At 53.2% G+C, this 19348-nt stretch overlaps 1 protein-coding gene across 1 annotated transcript in view; it reads right to left on the bottom strand.

The window, feature by feature from the left end:
* The window catches only part of COL5A1 (collagen type V alpha 1 chain), a 203237-nt gene that overhangs the window by 59279 nt on the left and 124610 nt on the right, over positions 1-19348 (bottom strand). Inside the window, exons 17-27 of the mRNA XM_083375260.1 lie at positions 17948-18001; positions 15879-15932; positions 14520-14573; positions 13720-13764; positions 9608-9661; positions 9254-9298; positions 6970-7023; positions 6077-6121; positions 5259-5312; positions 4186-4230; positions 3530-3583 (exon numbers count right to left, since the gene is read on the bottom strand). Of these exons, the coding sequence (XP_083231386.1) occupies positions 3530-3583; positions 4186-4230; positions 5259-5312; positions 6077-6121; positions 6970-7023; positions 9254-9298; positions 9608-9661; positions 13720-13764; positions 14520-14573; positions 15879-15932; positions 17948-18001 (558 nt within the window). The remainder of the gene's footprint in view (positions 1-3529; positions 3584-4185; positions 4231-5258; positions 5313-6076; positions 6122-6969; positions 7024-9253; positions 9299-9607; positions 9662-13719; positions 13765-14519; positions 14574-15878; positions 15933-17947; positions 18002-19348) is intronic.

Raw genomic sequence — 19348 nt, 5'->3', positions numbered from 1 at the left:
CACAACAACAAAAGGCAGTGATTTCACCGGGCACAGGGCGAGCGGCCCTGGGGCCTGGCAGGTTGTCCACCCGAGGATCTCGGTCACATGGAGCCTGATCTGGTGGCACCAACTGCCCAGCCCACTTAATCCATCCAGCCTGGATTCCTCTCGGCCTGAGACAGATCCAGGCTGTCTGATGGGTACCTGACAACCACAGCTGCATGATCCACTCTCTGTGCCTTCCCTTCCTACTTCTAGAGGTAGTATCTAGAGATCCTTTGTGGGGGTGCAGAGTAGGGAAGCCCTCCCTGTTTTGCCTTCTGGGGCACTGAAGAGAACCTATGCAGTGGCTGCTCTTGGCCACATTGACCTGCCATCCTGAAGCGCCTCCTGCAGTGACCCCCCACAGTGAGAGAGTTGCGGATCGGGGGCAAGGAGGCTCACCAGCCTGGGGCTATCAAGAGGAAGAACATTTGTGCAGTGAACAAGGTACGATAATGTCTTCAGAAACGGGAACATCCATCCTCCAAAGAAGGCAGTATCTTGTCTTCCGGTGCCCAAGAGGGCGGGCTTAGATGCCAAGGGGGTTGGATTTGGGTTCCAAATTAAGGCGTAGAATAAGAGGAGTTTGGCAGAGAAGGCTGCCAGCTGGGCAGCGGAGATATTTCTCTTTTGCTTGGACTGGGCTTTTGATCTCCCAGGAGACTGCTAGACTTGTGTCAACATCCCTTGTCCTCAGCTCAAGGTCTGGTCTCTTTGCAGCCCAACTAGATGAAGGAAAACCGTTACTGGAGGGGGGGAAGAGGTTGGGCCTGCAGTGGTCCCCGAACTTCTGCCTGATGCAAGATATGAAAAAAAGCTGCAGACATGGAAACTTCTTAAAAATATGACAGGCCTTCAGGGCTAGCAGCAGGAAGCAAAGAAAGCTTTAAGTATGACTCCAGACCTCCAGCCGGGAAGGGGACCGGCCTGTCTCAGCTAGTGGAGGTGATCTAGAGGCAACGGTCCACCTCGAATCTTCTGGAGAATCTATGGTCCATTTGAGGTTATCTTGATGGGGACCCAAAACTGGCCAGCTTCCACTTCCAAGAACTGCAGATGGCTTCCTTCCAACCAAGAAATGAGCCCAGGCAAACGTTTGTTTCCCTCTCGGGCACTTGGCTGAGATCATTTGCTGTTCCCCGTTTCTCGTTGCTCTCGATGGGCGACAGAGCTGCACCCGGAGGCAGCTGGTTTGCAGGGGCAGCCCAACCCCTGGCCAGCTGCTCTTCCTTTAGCTTTCCCAGGATCTGGAGGGCAGGCCAAACCGATGGGCCCATAAAGGCAGTTGACACTGCAGAAATGGGGGGTTGGGGGGGAGTTTGACTTCTGTTGCGCCAAAAGGAATAAGTAGAGAAAAGTCAAAAGTACATTTTTAGGAAACATTTTTTAAAACCAGTAGCAGATTTGGCCAATATCCAAAAAAGTTGCTTTCTCCCCATTTGACTTTCTCCTTTTATTCAGCGGTTCTAAATTGCCAATTTTTTATATCTGAATGTTATGCAGAAGATTGTCCAGATTACATGTTTAGCCACAGCTGTCGCTCTCCTTCTTTTCATGCTTAGCTATCAGCGTTATGCAGGCTGATAAATATTGCAAGAAGGCAACACTGAGCCAGCTCCATGCGTGATCTCATTCAGAGTGCGCTGGGAGGGAGGGAGGGAGGGATTGGGAAACGGCACGGATTGTTTGGCTCTAAGTGGCTAAACGTGGATTAGTTTCCGGGGCGCTTCCCCACCCAGCAGCCACTTTCCCTCCACACCTGCGCATCAGTAAGCAGCAGGGCCTCCATGCAGCCTTCAAAATGGCTTCTTGCAGCTTCAATGTGGATTTTTCTGGGTGGGGGAGGGGGGGCGCCTAATGATTTCAATGCTGAGATGTTCTGTTCGCTTTCCACTGCTGGGATCAGTTTTAGGCATTCTTCCAATTCAGTCAGGATTGACCTGGAAATGGAAACTTGTGCAACAACCCAGGTGCAGAATAGCAGGAAGGATCCATCTGGTCACTCCCAGAGTAGGGGGAGAAAGAGAGAGAGGGGGGAGAGGGGGGAAAGGGAGGGAGAGGGGGAGGGAGAGGGGGAGGAGAGGGAGGGGGGAGGGGAGGGAGGGGGAGGGAGACGGAGAGGGAGGGAGAGAGAGGGGAGAGAGGGAGAGGGAGAGGGGGAGGGAGAGGGAGAGAGAGGGGGGGAAGGAGAGAGAGGAGGGAGAGGGAGGGAGATGGGGAGGGAAAGAGAGGGAGGGAGGGAGAGAGAGGGAGAGAGAGGGAGGGAGAGAAAGGGAGAGAGAGAGGGAGAGGGAGAAAGAGACGGAGAGGGAGGGGGAGGGGGAGAGAGGGAGGGAGAGGGGGAAGATAGAGGGAAAGGGAGGGGGAGGGAGAGGAGGAGAGAGAGGGGGAGAGGGAGAGGGAGAGGGGGGAGCGAGGGGGAGGGAGAGAGAGAGGGGGGAGGGAGAGACGGGGAGAGAGGGAGAGAAAAGGCTTCTGGCTGCATTGAAGAGGGAAGAGCAGGCAGGGAAGCTCGTGGGCGAAAGGAATCTCTCAGGGGCTGCCTCAAAGAAGAGGGAGTCAAGCTCTTCTCCAAAGCGCCCGAAGGCAGGACAAGAAGCAACGGATGGAAACTAACCAAAGAGAGAAGCAACCTAGAACTAAGGAGAAATTTCCTGAATCTGGAACAAATAATTAGTGGAACAACCTGTCTCCAGAAGCTGGGAAAGCTCCAACACTGGATGTTTTTAAGAAGAGGCTGGACGACTAGATGACCTCCAAGGTCCCTTCCAACTTCTATTATTATAAGTGCACCTTCATTCAACATCCCAGGGTGGCAAGAGTTGGGCGGTCCAGGAATGTATCCTCTGACCATATCCAAAGTTCTGATCCCTCGTTTACAGCCACGATCGAGAGTGAAGAGTTCAGCCACCATTAAACGCTTAATGCTGGCGTGAGAAACTGAGTTATTCGCTCGGAAGCCGCTTCAGAGGTGTCCTCCGCTTGCCATCGGTGGGCCCTTTTGCAACCCCTCCGCTCGGGCCCAGGAGAGAGCCAAATGAAGCGAGGAAGAGTTCAAGTCTCAAACGGCGCGGAAGACATTTTGATTAAAGGCCGGGGTGGGGGGGGAGGCAAATTGGCCACTTCAACAGAGGTGCAGCTGCTGGAACTTTGCTTCTTTGGCACTTAGTATCTCCCCATCCTCGGGGCCTCTGGGACTTGCCTGCAAACATCCCTAAAGCCTGTTCTGGGCCTCAGGGGAGGCCCGGAGGCCGGGCTAGATGGAGCCCTGCCTGTGCCAGGACGACTTTTTCGGAAGTGCAGACTAGCTCTCCACCCCCCTAGGAGGCAACGGGTCTCCCATGGCACAGAAGGCCGAGCAGTCCCCAGTGTCCCTTTGTCCGGCTCAAAAAGGACAGGAAACCTTCACACAACTCTATGAGAGGAAGAAATTGGGGGGGGGCATTAAGCCTCAGCTGCCTCTCAGCATTCAAAAGGGCCCCAAGAGGGGGTCCTGTTTCCTTACCTTCACTCCACGGGGGCCGGGATACCCAAGTGGGCCCTGGGGGCCAGCTGGACCCTGTGATCGGAGGACAAGGAGGGGGGGGGGGTGGAGAGAATTCAGCCTTCCTGAAATGCCCTTTGAGAGAAAATAGACATCCGTGCCCCTTCCTGCCAGCCAATCAGAGCTGGGCCCACCTTGCGGGTAAAGAAATCCCCCAAGCTGGGTATACAACGTGATGCCGAAGACAATGCCCGTATTATATGCCGGGACTTGAGGGCCTGCTTCACACACCCTGAGCAAACAATGGCTTGGCTGCAAACGCCACTAGGCATCGCTGTCTTGGGAAAGGTTTGAGAAGCCAGCTTAAGGAAAGTCCTCCAGCTGGAAGCAACCAGCAGCTACATCCTTCGGTGGTACTTCCCCCTCGCCCCCCACCCCACTGACAAGGGAGGGTGTAGAAGCAAGGTTAGTTATGGCCTCTAGACCAGCATCGAAATGCACCCATCGGGTTCCTTCCCGACTCTGGTTTGCGTGGTGGGTCTCCTGAGACCTCTGGCCTCTCAAGTCTGCAGACTGTGGGGTTGTCTTTGCCCCGCACCCCCAGGGGGGAGGATCTCTGATCTTGCTGGCGAGCCCCTTCCCCCACCAGAGGAATGCGGGGGCCACCCTCTACCTACCTGGGTCCCCTTCTCGCCGGGAGGCCCTTCTTTGCCAGGATGGCCCTGCAGGCAAGGAAAGCAAGAGAAGCCCGTGAACTGGGCTGCCTGCCCTTCCCGCGTTCAGACCCTTGGCCCAGCTTCCCTCCCCCCCAGCCTTGTGTGTCCCTCCCCCTCAGGGGGCTCCAGCTGGGGCAGGCCGAGCACTCTGGGCTGGGAGCTTCGCTGGGAGCTTCTCTCGGAGAGTCCAAGGGCCTCGGCTGTCGTACTCAGCAGCCAGCTAGACAGAAAGGGCTCTGGCCATCTATACGACCGAGGCCCAAGGTCCAGGAAAGAACAAGAACAGAGGGGGGGGGGCTCCTCTTGGTCAAGACAGCCGGGCTTCATGCTAGACATGGGTGGCACCACAAATCAAGCCGTGGCAATGCGTCTCTCGACAGAAAGCAACTCTGGAACTCGGCTCTGCTGAGCGCCTGCCAAGGGCTGCCCTGCCCTAAAGCAGCCCTGCCCCTGCCAGCCTTCCTGCTGGCGCTTCTCCCGGTTATCCATAAAGAGCAGAAGCGAAGAGACGGAGCTGCACCTGCAAGCCCCCGGCTGTCGTTCTGGGGCCGTTTCTGCAGGCTGGCCCAAGAAGACAGAGGTCAAGGCACCATGTCTGCCGGGACTGGGTGAGGTCCAGGATGCAGGGGAAGCACGGAGGGCATTTTCCTGCTCCCCCTCCCCCTGAAAGCTTCCCCCTCTCTGTGGGACACAAGCAGGCAGCAAAATCGCATCTCTGATTAATGTAGGCAGATGCAAGGGATGCACAACCAACAAATCTTCCTTGCAGAAGCCAAAACTGGAGATGGGCGGGTTCCCAAGCGCCCGTGTTTGTGTGCCAAGGACTGAAGACATTCGGGCGGGAGCTGCATTTTGCAGCCATCCCGCTTCCTTTACTGAGCCTCGTGGCTTGCAGCTCTTTGCAAGCAGTGCTGGTTTGTGCATAGACTATAGCGTAATGGAAGATCATCTTGCACACCCCCTGCCCACCCCACTGCAGGGATCCAGTGGAGGGGGGGAAGGGGGGCTCCTGTAGCATTCTCAGCAGGGCTTACCGGGGGACCATCTGCTCCAGGCATGCCAGGAAGGCCGGATTTTCCCAGAGGGCCCTAAGGGAGAAAAAGCAGGTGGGACTCCTGTCACTTCTGCAACCGACGTGCAGGATGGCAACAGCACTGAGCTTACGAGTTTGCCAATTACGCTCTAGGCTTTCAGAGTCTGCAGACTCCTCTGAGGAACCAAGACGTGGCTCTCTCCTTCCCAGGAACACCTTGACTGTTTCAGGGGCGGCTCAAGCACAACCTCTGTGCATCTCTTTTGCGTCTCCTGCTTGGAGCCCGTTCCCACCGTAAAGGCTTCCCAGTGACCCAACGCAGGGTTCAGACCGAGCCGGGGCCCTCGGTTACATTCTGCAGGAGCTGAGCTGAGGTTGGCTCAGGTGCCTGTGAGGTAAGATCCTCTGACAGGTATTGATCTGTTCGCGGGGGCCTTTCAGTTCAAGCAGGGGAGGAGAGGCCGCCTTGCGCTTCTCTGCTGGCTGCCCACCTAAAAACCCACCGGGGGGGGGGCTTCCAGAGGAAATTCAGCAGCTTTGCCAGATGACAATGCTCTGCTCAAACGCCTGAACTGACCCTGGGTGCGTTCCCAGCTCCAACCCCCATTTTCACCTACTCTCTTTTCACAGGCTGCAAATGTTAGAAATCTGTGATGAAGAAGCCGGAGGCCTGATCCGTTTCCGCAAAAGGAAAAAGACTCCCCAGCAGAGAAAATAAAGGAAATATACAGGCAGATATTGCGCACAAGAACGGGAACCACCCCGAAGTCCACCAGCCTCTTCCGAAGAACGAGGCCGGGGAGTTTGCCATCCCCCTACCTTTTCTCCGGGGGCTCCAATTGGACCTTGAGGGCCAGGAAGACCCTAGAAAGAGAAGGGGGGAGTGAGAGGCAAAGAGGGCACCAGCACCGCATCCTTCCCTAACCCCAACCCCAACCCCAACTCAGCCAGGGGACGGCTTCCAGTCTGCGAGTGCCGAGGTTTTCTTCTGCAAAACAAGATGGACCCCCTCCCCATTTGCCCAATTCCAACAGCAGCTTCAGCAACAGGGCTGGTTTTCAGTCTAAAAGGGATTCAAGTGTCCCACAGGAGACCAACCTCCTCCCCTATGCGCTGGACAGCTGCGGCAAAAGGCTCAGAAAACCCCCTCCCCAATTGCACCCAGACACGTTCAGTAGTTCGCTTGCTGGGATTCTTGCAACTCTCCTAGATTCTTGGTAACCAGGCTCGCAAAGGTGGTCTCTGGGACTTCCATCCTTGAGGAAAAGGGGGAAAAAATCTTCTGGTTTTCTCCAGCATGCGTGGCGTCTTCCAGAGCGCTGAGACCACCGTGCCAAGTCTCTCTCCGTGCTGGCTTGGAAGGTCCCCGGCTGTGCTGCTGTCAGGTGCAAGGGGCTGGGGACCCCCCAGTGCTCAATCTCCCCCCCCCACATCAGAGGGGCTGCCGCGGAGGCAATGCAGGGAAGACCTTTCATACAGGGAAGTCTCTTCCATAGGGGAAAACGTGGCCAGCTTGGACGTGGCTCCTCAATGTGGTCTGTCTTTCCAGGCCTTTAGGCTGGAATTTTAGGTGGTGAGAAGTGAATTTGCTATAGGCCCCAAATGAACCGACTAGCCAACATTAGGAATGCCCATCACAAGCCCTACTCTAACCCCACAGCGAAAGGGGCGACGGAGCCCCACCCCCACCTCATGGAACTGCCCCTTCTCACCTGAGCGCCGGGACTTCCTTGTTGACCTGGGGGTCCCGGCTCACCTTGAGGACCCTGAGGAAGAAAGCGTAAAGAGCATATTCAGCACGGCTGGCTGGATTTCATTTGAGAGAAACTAACCTAATGGAGGCCTTGTGTTATAACCGATTAGGCTTTCGATCAGTAATGCTGTATAAAATAACAGGGAGTTGCCAGGAATAGGACTCCTCGCAGTATAATCCTCCTTACTGAGATTATTTAGAAAACCTCTAGCACGCTAATGAAAATCATCCCGAAGCATCCCATTTTACCTGGCTTTGTCATTTTTGGGTGCTAATAATGCTTTTTACGGTTGGGGGAAAAAAACACCCTCATAAAGCACTGAAATGTCAGGTCAGGTATCCTGCAGCCAAAGTATTTTCTCGTTTCTGAGCAAGGTGAAATATTGGACTCCAAAGCTGAGGCTGCTTCTGACACAGCTCTGAGTTCAGAAACTGAACAGCTGCCCAGGGCTATGCGGGGCGCTGATCACCCACAAGCCAGGCTGCCCCTTTCCCCACCCGTCAGTCCCCTCAGCACAGAAAGTTGTCCCTCATCCAGCACGGAACTTCCTTCCCTGTGGGAAAGAAACGGCCTTTCTCCTAAGTCAGGGGTAGGCAACCTCGGCTCTTTTATGGCTCGTGGACTTCAACTCCCAGAATTCCTGAGCCAGCATGGGGGAACTATGGCCCCCCTCATGACTCGAGGACTTCAACTCCCAGAATTCCTGAGCCAGCACGGCTCGGCTTAGAAACCTCTCCCTTTCCCCTCAGCATGGCTGGCTCGGGAATTCTGGGAGTTGAAGTCCACGAGTCATAGAAGAGCCAAGGTTGCCTACCCCTGTCCTAAGTGAAGGTGGGGTGGGAGGGAAGGGTGGAGATGTAGAGAACGCAAAACTAGCAGGGGCAACTAAAGGAGAAAGAGGAGATTCGGAAGGACCAGGACCGGCTTCAGCAGGCAGCCGAAATGAGTAGCAGGGAACTTAACAGGGAGAAAATTTAAAGTTACCCATTTGGGTGGGGAAAAATTAAAGGAGCCATGGGTAGGATCTGGGGCTGGCAGTGGGATGAGAAGGGGGCCTGGGTCTCCTCCTCCACCAGGTGGGACACGTGAGCCAGAAGAGGGAAGCGACTTCTTCAAGCAAAAGGGCTCTCTTGAGGGCCATTAACAGGAGAACTGGCCAAGGTTCAAGAAACAAACAGCACCCTAACCAAGGATCTGCCACATAAGCTAACAGGAAACAGCCCAACCCAAGGGACCCTAAGACCACCCCCCACCCCCACCGACAGGGCGAGGCGCTAGGTCTCAGCCTGAGAGCAGATCCCGTTCCTTGCTAACACTGGTGCGTTGCCGAGTTTAGGGAACGAAACGTCTCCAAGAAAGCAACCCAGCTCAGAGAGCACAGAGGACCCCTCAGAACCGACTGTCCCTTCACTGCTGCCCCACTCAGGCCCCCCCCTTTGGGGTTCTGGGCATCCTAGTGCAAAATGGACTCCAAGAAATTAATCAAGGGGACGGCTTGCCTCCCAGAGTTGTGGGTGCTCCATCGCTGGGGGTTTTCAAGGAAAGATTGGACACCCATTTGTCCAGGATGGTCTAAGGACTCCTGCCTTGGGCCCCTGGGGGTTGGACTAGAAGACCTCTGAGGCCCCTTCCGTCCCTAGGGTTCTAGGATTCTATGAAACTGGAGTAAGTTCACAGAAGGGACGATGAGGGGTCTGGAAACGAGAACCCGTGAGGAGGGGCTCTGGGCCTGGATATAGCTGCAAGAGAAAAGACAGAAGAGAGAAATGAAAGCAAGAGAGGACGTAGACCGCAGGACCAGCCTCCTGCTTTTGAGTTGAGGTCTCCCCTCAGCATGGCTCCCACCCAGAAGGTTCCTGTCCTGCCTTTGGGCACCACGGAGAATAACCCACCCCTCCTCCTTGGGACGGTCCTTCAAGTACTGGAAGAGCGCCGTCTCCAGGCCCTTCCAGAGTAAGCTCTGCGTGCAACTAATTATGTGCCTAAGTGCCTCATGATGCAGAGAGAGACAGACGGCCCTCGATGCGGGAATATTTTGATGACCGCTGATTACTCCAGTGATTTCTTTATTCAAAAAATGCAATAGGTGACCCATGAAAATCAATTTAAAATGTAAACTTAATTAGCACCATTTAGGAAAGCAACGTCCACCGGCTTTGAAATGAAGACGGTCTGAAAAAGTAATTAGTGGATTTAATTTATGCAGCGCAAGTACGATCACCCTTGGTGGGCATAGACTTACCACGTTCCCCTTAGGGCCAGTCTGTCCATCCATCCCAGTAATGCCCTGGCGGGAAGATTGACAAAAGGAAGGAAGAGGAACAATGCGAGTCACAATTGGCACAAACGGAAGCATTCACACACACACCCCAAAGCCGGCCTGCACCTTTCCTGCCATCGGCCCTGCAAACTCTGCTTCTGATCGGCAGGTGGAAAAATATTTCCATGCCAAATACCGGGAACGAAAGCAAACCAAGTGAAGTTTTTTTGCCACTGCAACGAAGTGAGAAAGTGCCCGTGAGAGTTGAAGGACGGGGGCGTCCCGGGTGGCGGAGAGGTGTCCCGGCTTCCTGCCAGAATATTTCTTTCTACTCACCGGAGGTCCTGGTGGCCCCGGAGGCCCCTTCGGTCCAAGCAAACCACGGGGACCCTGCGAGAAGAAGCAAGATTAATGTGAAAGTGCCCGCGAGGAGCAGAGGCAATTCAGCTTGTGCCACACTATAAACTTTGCCCTGGAAAAGACAATGGACCGTGTTGAGGGTGACTGTTGCTCCATGAGCTGGCCTTGTCCTGGGAGCACCAGGATCTGGCCACCTAGCCTGGTGCCTTCATGGGTGGCAGCAGTCCTTCTTCGCAGCTCCAGGGCTCTGTGGGGACTTTACCAATCATTGCAGCAAGTACTCAGTGAAAGAGAGAGAGAGAGAACACGAGGGGGCGAGGGGGGGGGGGAAGGCCCTCAGGGGAGAGAACAGCGGCCTGCCTTTTCAGCAGCTGAAACAACCATTTCACAGATCAGCAAAACCTGAGTTTAGCAACAACTGAAAAATACAAAAATAAAATGCTGACAGTTCTTTGGCAACCAGCAGTCCACTCGGTATTCTGAACCACATGCGGACAAAAATAAACTTGACCAAAAAGGACCGCAATTTCAACCTATTGTCTGCAGCTTAGCAGCACAAAGGCACTTTGTGGAGCTGATGCCCCAAGTGAAAAGATGCTAGTATACATTATGTGCTCCTTCACTGGAGGTCTTCAAGAAAAGTTTGGACAAAACCATTTGTCCAGGACGGTATAAGGTCTCCTGCCTCGGGCAAGGGGTTGGACTAGAAGACCTCTGAGGTCCCTCCCAACCCTGTTATAATATCTGCACTGATGGAGAAAGACCTCTAGTGACAGCAGGTTGGACAATCTCTTCTGCTGGCTGGAAGCCTTCTGAAACCCACTGATGCGAGAGGATCTGCTGGGCCAACAAGCTTCCACCAGGCCAACTTCAATGTTCTTAACAGAGATGTCAACACTGCAAACATTGGATGTTTTTGCTTTGACAATATAAGAGGCAGCCTTTTCCTTTAAACTGTTTTGACCTTGAATTAAATGAAGCTGGAGGGGGGAGAATGCTACCCCAGCTGTTTTTAATAAGATAAGAAATGGCGCGTTAAAGAACGGAAGCAAAGCTTTGCATTTTAAACTAATTGGAGAATGTGAGTGCCGATGCTTCGATCTCGTTATTATAGACTTTTTAGAATAAACAATGCCTGAAGATTCTTTGAAGTGTTTCATTAGTCGGAATCATGACATCACGCCAAAATCTGAATTCTCCTCCCCTGAGCACATCGTATCAAACACAATTCCCTCCCTTAATTAACATCATAAATCACATTCTCCAATTAGTTTAAAATGCAAAGCTTCGCTTCCGTTCTATAACGCGCCATTTCTTATCTTGTTAAAAACAACCGGGGTAGCATTCTCCTCCCCCCAGCTTCATCTAATTTTAAGAGCAAAACAGTTTAAAGGAAAAGGCTGCCTCTTATATTGTCAAAGCAAAAGCATCCAATAATCCACCCAAGAAGAGGTGCACTGGGTGCCAATTGGCTCTGGGTTGCAGAAGAGCCAGTTTGAAGGAGCTGCCTCATCAGCCCCCATAGTTGGTCCCCTCCCCAGCCACTCAGTTCAAGGAACTTCGTCATCTTGAGTGGAAGAAACATTAGCTCAGTTTTGCATCCAGGAGTACTTGGTGCGCTCTGAGCTTGGTGGACTGCTGGCCGACATTTCACGATCCAACAGGGTGACATCTTCAGAAACATCGGCAAGCATAGCACCAAGCTGAGAGAGCACCAGGGACCTCATCACCCCTGGTGAGCAGTGCAGATGCTCAGACAGTCTCACGGGCAGAGGAAACAAAATCGCTGGGGAAACCGGCAGAAGTGGAGGAAAGGGCTGCTCTCTCAGCCAGAAAAGGTGAGCGACAACTTCTGTAGCCAATCTGTAGCCGCGGTGATACAACTGCTCTCCTCTGCAAAAAAAGACTAATTTTGCACTGAAAATTCCCAAAGCACAAAAGATGGGAAAGCAGAGTAAATAAAAGACACACAGAGCACCCCAAAGCGGCATTCAACTTCATGTCCCATGGCGGTCCTACCTCTCTGTGTTCACACTCACACACAATTTGCATCTTCAGGTCATACGCTCTGCTCAAATGCCAAATTCTGTCTCAATGGGACAGCTGAGTGCCCACCACTAACTCCACAAACCCAGTCTAGCTTCATCCACATCTGAGTGTCTGGAACTGGAAGAGCGGCCAGTTCAGAAGCGCAGAAGGGCAATGAGCCAATCTGGCTGCAGCCAGGCCGAGATTATCGCGCTGCTCCTGCCCCCATCCTCCCCGCCCTTCTCTCTCCATCTGTCAGCAAGAGACGGCTCCTCCAGAAGCCCAACGATTCCGGTTGCACCTGGTGGTCTCAGAGCTATCCACAGCTTTGATTTCATTGTGAAGAAGCAGGTTGGGAAAAACAGGAAGGCTGGTGCTAACTGAAAGGATCTGAACAAGACAAGTCAGTGCTCTTCTCTGCAAATCCCTGGCAAAAGCTGCTGGAGGGATACTCTTGCGATTACAACAGTAGCCTTCATTTCCATACTGTCAAGTTCTCTTAAGAGCTAGGAAGAAAGGGCGGTCTGTGTATGGGTGGGAAAGAGGGGATGTAACTCCAGCTGTCAAGAACTCCTGAAGCCCCCCCAGAGGTGTGGTCTGAGAAGGACCCTGGAAGGGCCTGGGCTGGGAATCCACTGACAGGTTCAAGCCTTCTCTTCCTTGGGCCCCCTCCTCAGCAGCGCCTGGGAGGCTGTGCTGTGCCCACAGGGCTATGTTCCTCCTTCCTGGAACTCGGCAGGCCTTTTGGCCACAACGTCCATCCTCGTGCCTCGTGGCCAAGATGACCGAAGGAGCCCGGTCAACATAGCTGGCCTAAGGGAAGGGCCTGAAACATTTCCAAGCAGTATATATAACACCACCGGTAATTACACAGGGAAGCACAAAGAAGCGGTTTCCAAATTCCAAAGAGAGACTTTCCTTTCTTGCATTTGTGGGTCAATTTCCCTATAATCGTGTGGAGCTTAGTGTCAAGCTCGGAAAAACGTCACGTTGCTTTGGATGTATTTTCTTCTCCTTCTTTGGGTTGCCTACAGAGGAGTGGGGAAGAATGGAACGCGTGTTGCACCTGTGGAGCTGCAGGATCGTCCACGAGTTTGTTTTGGAAACAGAAGATTCTCGTCATAATTGTCCGGAGTTTAATTGGGTCATGTGACCTGCACTGTCGGGGGGGGGAAGGAAGTTGCTGTACTTTTAATATGCTGCTTTCACACCGATTTAATCAGAGCTGACTTTCGATTCATTAGTGCCGGTAATGCTGTGCTCAATAAAGCCTTGCCATTAGAGATCGGAATGTCCCAGGTGTGCTTGCTTTGCTGGGATCATCACCTGGAATGCTGACCCTTAGCTTTGGCAGGGAGGATTTGCCACCAGCCCAGGGAATAAAGTCTCCTTTGCATCAAACCTGGCCTGCTGGCCTCTGTGTGATTCTCCTGGCCACAGAGCAGGTGTCCTTTCCTTCTGCCTCGGTCTACAGCCCTGAGGCTCCGAGCAGACTCTGCTCTACAGTCTTCCCAATGCTGGGACCTCAAGCACCCAGGCCTCTTCTGGGAAAAAAATCTTCCAAATGAAGGCATTTGGTGTAGAGAGCAGCTCTCCACCCACCCAGGTGGTCCAGTGAGAGCAAGGAGGCATTTTAGAGTAACACACTCACAGCTCTGGCTGCATCGCCATCTTCAGCTTTCCCTGAATTACAATCTGAATCCTCAAAATGTGCATTTTAAATTCTGGAACGGGGAGAACACTTATTCTGGCCACGTTTAAGGCTACAAGAGACAAAAGTCCTACATTCACCTTCAGGGAAGCATCTCAGGAGAATCTGTGACAGGAGCAGCTGAAAAACAACATCGCCGGGGCCGTTTCTACACATTATACCTGGAACTCCCGTAGGGACCTCTGGTTACCTCAGCTGATTCCCAGCCATCCTCCGCTGGTCCCCATCGATTCATATATTCTGCTCTTGTGCCTTAAATGCCTACCCAATATTGCTTGGGAAGCAGCAGCAGCACACACACACACCATTGTTCAAAGGAAAGGGTTGCCTCCATTTTGCAGAAACTTACAGGTTCGCCGGGAAGACCTCTGGGCCCAACTTCTCCATCATCACCCTGTTTGGCAAGAGAAAGAAAAGGGGGAGTAAGAGCCAGACCCAAATCAGGCCTCTCTCGTTGAGCAACAACAGGAGGCGGCAAACCACTTGGGGAGGGGAAGCAAAGCAGCTTCATTCACTAGAAGGCAGGAGAAGAAATAATGGATGGAAACTAATCAAGGAGAGAAGCAAGCTAGAACTAAGGAGAAACATCCTAAGGAACGGCTTGCCTCCTGAAGTTGTGGGTCTCCGTCACTGCAGGCTTTCACAAAGAGACCGGACAACCATTTTTTCTGAAATGGTATGGGGTCTCCTGCTTGAGCAGGGGGTTGGACTAGAAGACCACCAAGGTCCCTTCCAACTCTGTTATTCTGTTCTGTTCTGAAGACAAGGACTCCAAAGGCTGGAACAAGACCGCTGTAATTGTGGTCTCGCTGATCTTGGCTGAAATGCTTAAACAAAAGATGAAAGTTGGGTGACTACATTTGACCCAGGGAAGTTACAATCAGGGATGGATCGAGTGACCAGCCGAAGGATTCACAAGAATCCTTTCTCTATAAGCCTTCCTATATTTATACATCCTATGTAGCATATAGGGTGGGATCCTATAGCCCACCACTCTTTGTTTCGCTCTGGAGGCATAACGTGGTGTGTGTGTGCCTGGATTGTGGCAGTGATTGATTCGCAGCGGCTTCGTCCCCCCAGGGAAGCTCAGTGAATGATAAACAGACCCCAAATTATTTAAGCTTCAAAAGAACACTTGCCAGAACTCACCCTGTCACCGTCTTCACCTGGGGCTCCTGGGGGGCCCGAGGGGCCAGGATCACCCTGAAGGGGAAAAAAGGGCAGCGTCAGCCATGTTTTTGATGCCCCCTCCCACCCCCCAAAATCTTAAGAGTCCAAGGCTGAGAGATCGGCTACGCACTAAATGGCACGGCAGGAGACCAGGAGGTGTGGGGGAGGGGCAGGTGTCTCACCTGTTCCTCTAGTCTAGATCTTCTTGGAAGTCCTTGTGTTGTGTGCACCCTTCCAAAGGTCGCACTGGGTGTGTGAGTGAAGGGCCAGGCAAATCCCTCTCCCGAGAGGCCAGGCCTGCTGCCCCTGCCCAGTCCAGCCGCCTGCGCTCCTCCTACAGCTCCAGCCCCCTAACCCTAACCCCCCCCCCCCCACCGTCCCTGGCTGGCACCCCTTGGCCTGGAAGCCAAGCCTCCCAAGGCAGTTGGCAGACCAAGTCCAACGTGAAGTAAAATAAAAAGAGCAATGCTGCGAGCAATGAGGAAAACAAAGATCCGAAGGGGAGGGGGGCACCAAGGTGATCAAATGCCAACGTAAAGATCTCTGAGGTACCAGCAGGAAAGAAAGTGGATTAATGTGGCACCCCAGGCAGGCCTTTTTACTGGGGAGCAGTAGAGAGCTGCCCAATCCATCATCCAGGGGAGGGCTCAAAAAGAGCCCACAGGCCCAGCTGCCTTCTGGAAAGGTTTTGGGCCTGGAACCAGCTCTCCCGCTGGGCCCGGATGCTTCAAAACACTGGGAACTATTTGTAAGACCATTATTTTGTAAATCGCTTTCCGTTTCCTCACTGACATCCCCACCCAGGTTGGCCTGGATGTGTCACTGTTGGAAGTTTTCAAGCAGCCTTTGGGAAAAACCTCAATTCTTGAACAAGGACATCATCAAAACCTTCCACTGCAACGCTCAGCTGCACTGGAGATTTCAGGATTGATCCCCCACATTCATTTCACCAGTAACGTCTGTCTTCAATCTTTTAAAATCCATTGTTGTTGTTGTTAGTTGCGAAGTCGTGTCCGACCCATCGCGACCCTATGGACAATGTTCCTCCAGGCTTTCCTGTCCTCTACCATTAAAATCCATATATATATATTTATATATATATACATACAAATTTACACAAATGTGAGCTGCCACTGCTGCGGCTACTGCCTGTAGATGGCCTTGGGCTAGGCTGAAACAGGAAACAAGCCCACACGTGCTTCCAGGTAGCAGGGAGAGGGGAGAAGTTGCTCGGTCCAAATCAATGGCTTGCCAGGAAAAAAGCCAGCAGAGAGAGGCCATCTTCTCCTTAGCAACCTTTGGAAAGCCGAGCAAGGCGGAAACGTAGCCGGCACTTACCCTGTTCCCCTTTTCTCCGGGAATCCCAGCCAGGCCGTCAAAACCTCGGTCCCCCTGCAAGAGAGTTCAGAGGGAGAGTGGCTGCCGGATCCAGGAAGGGTGGTGGGTCGTGACCAAGCCCTCAGGAGTGCCCACGTGGGCCAAGCACCCGGGAGTCCCACCTCCAAGCAGGATTCGAGGAGAGGGACGGAGGAGCGCCTGGCACGGGGAGGTTTGCTTGGCCCTGCTGGGCGGCGGGGAGCGGGTGCCGGAGGCCTAAGCCCGGGAATCTGGGCCGGCTGGGGCTGCTGCCCGCTCAGGCAAGTCCTGTGTTTCAGGAGCTCCTGGGCCCGCTCAGCCTTCAACTGCGAGCATCAGCCCTGGCCTGGTGGTGCTTCTGTCCTCTCCCGACTCCCCGTTCCTCCCTCTGGCTAAGCGAACGCTGCTAAGGAGCAGCCGTGCCTGGAGGAAGTGCGAAGAGAGGAGGAAGGGAAGAGGGAAAGGGAAGAGGAAGGAAAAGGAGGGGAAGGGGAAGGGAGAGGGAGGGGAAGGGAAAGGAGGAGAGGAAAAAAAGGGGAAGGGGAGGGGAGAGAAGGGGAGTGTTGGCTAATGGAGGGTGGAAGATGGGGGCCCTTGGAGAGACTTGGAACACCCCCCTCCATTCACTTGCAATGACAGGTCTCCGTTCTCCCTCCAGAGCCATTTTATGCTCACTTCCCTCTTTCGGGCCTTTGCACTCGGTCTGACTCAGAACAGGAGAAAAAGACCAGCGCAACCTTTTAAGGCCAATTTGGCATCAGAGACCCTCACCACGGGCAAGGAGCCAAAAGAAAGAGATGGGCAAAAGCTTGATTAGGTTTCTTTTCATTGCAGTGAAATTTAAATTAATAGGATGACTTCCCAAAGAGTTACCTTAACAATGGCAATTTTGGGGAAGGGCTTGGAGGTCTCCCGTCGCAGGCAGCGTCTGATCTGAGGCACCCGGGGCTTGCTGGGGGATCCCACCTCCCCTCCCCGACTATTCCTGCTAGGTGGGACTTGCTTCCCACCCCAGGATAGGGCCCAAAGCCCCAGGCAGCCTCACACTTTTGCCCGTCCTCCCCACCGCCTTGCCTTGGCAGCGGAAGATCACTGGAGGTGAAGGGTGAAGAGGAAGGGGGTTCAACGGGTAAGATTTGCAGAAATCCACGCTGCCTTTCCCTCCTCATCGCTCCCAAACTATAATTCTTTTGTCCACAACCTCCTCTAGCAGATGCTTTTCCAACCCCTATTTTTAAACTTTATCTTGGTGAATGTTATTTTTTATTGCTGCAAGCAGACTCTCCGCTTGCGTTTCTCCCCATCCCAGCCCTTTCTTCAGGATGCTGCTCCCTCTGCTCTGGCCAAGTGTTGCCTGCCTTTAGTGAACATCTCCAACAGGCACACACACAGTTCTCTCCACCTGCAATTGCACAAAGTTTACACACACACACACACACACACACACACACACACACACACACACATAGGCACTGCCCACCAGGAGGGGGAGGCTTGGCAGAATGAATTGCCTGGACCTTTCCGAAAGCAGTTTAAGCTGTCCTTGCAGGATCTATGAGGAGAAAGCTGATGGATGGGGATTCTCTTAAGTCCCGGAGCCTCCTTGCACATCCTCGCCTCTTGGAATCAGTTCTCGCCTCTCTGGATGTAAATTATCCTTCTGCCAGCTCTCTCGCCCCCTCCCTCCTCCCGGAAGCTGGGGCTTCAGGAGACCAAGAGCCTTGGAGAAGAAGCAAGTGATTTGCAATCCTCCTCTTTAACAATTCCCTCCCTGCCTCTCTTTCCACGTTAAGTACCTACATAATCAGCCACTTAAACCTGCTAATATACGACTTCCAGGCACACATCCCTGCATTCAGATTGGGCACTAATGCTTGTCTCTTTCAATGAAAGCGGAGTGAGGCCATAGAAAGAAGGCAGTTCTGTAAATGGCAATTTGTCTGCCACTCAGTGTGGGATTCCTCCCTGGATGCTGCAGATTTCCTGTAAAGAACATCTGGAACGGTGAAAGGCCGGCAGGGGTGAGAGATGAGATGGTTTGGCCCAGTTACCTTCGGTCCCGTTTGGCCTGGCATCCCTCGAGCACCGTCGCTGCCAGCTCGTCCCTAAAAGGGGAGGAGAAAAAGGAAATCAAGTAGCCAAACTAGATCAAGGGGCAACAAAATCTGCTCTGCAGCTGAGGCTAAGTCATCAGACAATCCATTCACTCCACCATCTGCCTCTTCCCTTCTTCCCCTACGGTACCTATTCAATCAGAAAAGAGCTAGAAGGGACCTTGGGGGTCTTCTGGGACAGGGCTTTTCAACCAGTGGTACGGGTACCACCTGTGGTACATTGGCACCTAGCAGGTGGTACGCGACCATCCTAGAAAAGTGGTAGTGGGGGAGGGGAATGAGCTGAACCGGTGGCAGCACCGCACAAGCCTGAGCGAGAGACGGCTGGAGCTGCAGGGCTGTCGGGGCTCAGCGGAAGCGCCAGGATCATCGCCAGGATCCAGCTGGAGCTCCACACTGATCCTGGGACTTCTGCTGAGCCCAGAAGATGCGCCAATCATCTGGAATGTTGCAGCATCTCCAGGTTCTTGTCATTTACATTCAGATGCTTGGCAACTGATTCATATTTACGACGGTCACAGTATCCCAGGGTCATGTGAAGTGACCAAAACCTGCTGCAACAACCCAGCAGATGGGGGGGGGAAATAAAAACCAAACACCCCCACCCCACCCCCGCTGCCAATCCTCAACAGAAAAGCTCACAACAATGAAAACCTTGGACAGGAGGAAGAGCGCCGCCGGGTGGGCAGGCAGGTGTCTTGCTTGGCTGTGGCTTGGGGGGCACTTTTTTCAGTGCCATTGTAACTTCAGACAGTCACTAAGCGAACTGTTGTAAGTCGAGGACTACCTGTACTTCATCACTTTTTTCCTTTTTGGGGGGGGATCATCAAGTTTTTGACACCTTGCTAGGCGACTGGTGGTACTCGGATGTCGCCATATCCTAAAAGTGGCAGAATGGGTGAAAAGTTGAAAAGCCCTGTTCTAGTCCAACCCCCTGCTCAAGCAGGAGACCCTAGACCAGGGGAAGGCAACCTCGGCTCTTTTATGACTCATGGACTTCAACTCCCAGCATAACTGACTCAGGAATTCTGGGAGTTGAAGTCCACGAGTCCTAAAAGAGCCGAGGTTGCCTGTCCCTGCCCTAGACCATCTCTCACATGCTGTTGTGCAGCCTCTTCATTAAAGCCTCCAGGGATGGAGCACCCACAACGTCTGAAGGCAACTTCTGTTCCACTGGTTGATTATCCTCACTGTTAGGAAGTTTTGCTTCCTCCTTAATTTCTCCTTAATTCCAGGTTGCTTCTCTCCTTGATTAGTTTCCATCCTTTCTCCTCCTGCCCTCTGGTGCTTTGGAAAATAAGTTGACCCCCCCCCCTCTTCTTTGTGGCAGCTCCTCAA

The sequence above is a fragment of the Vipera ursinii genome, assembly GCF_947247035.1.
Source record: "Vipera ursinii genome assembly, chromosome: 16".
Lineage (NCBI taxonomy): Eukaryota > Metazoa > Chordata > Lepidosauria > Squamata > Viperidae > Vipera > Vipera ursinii.
The sequence above is the reverse complement of the archived record's forward strand: the minus strand, read 5'-3'. Positions and strand labels throughout refer to the sequence as shown.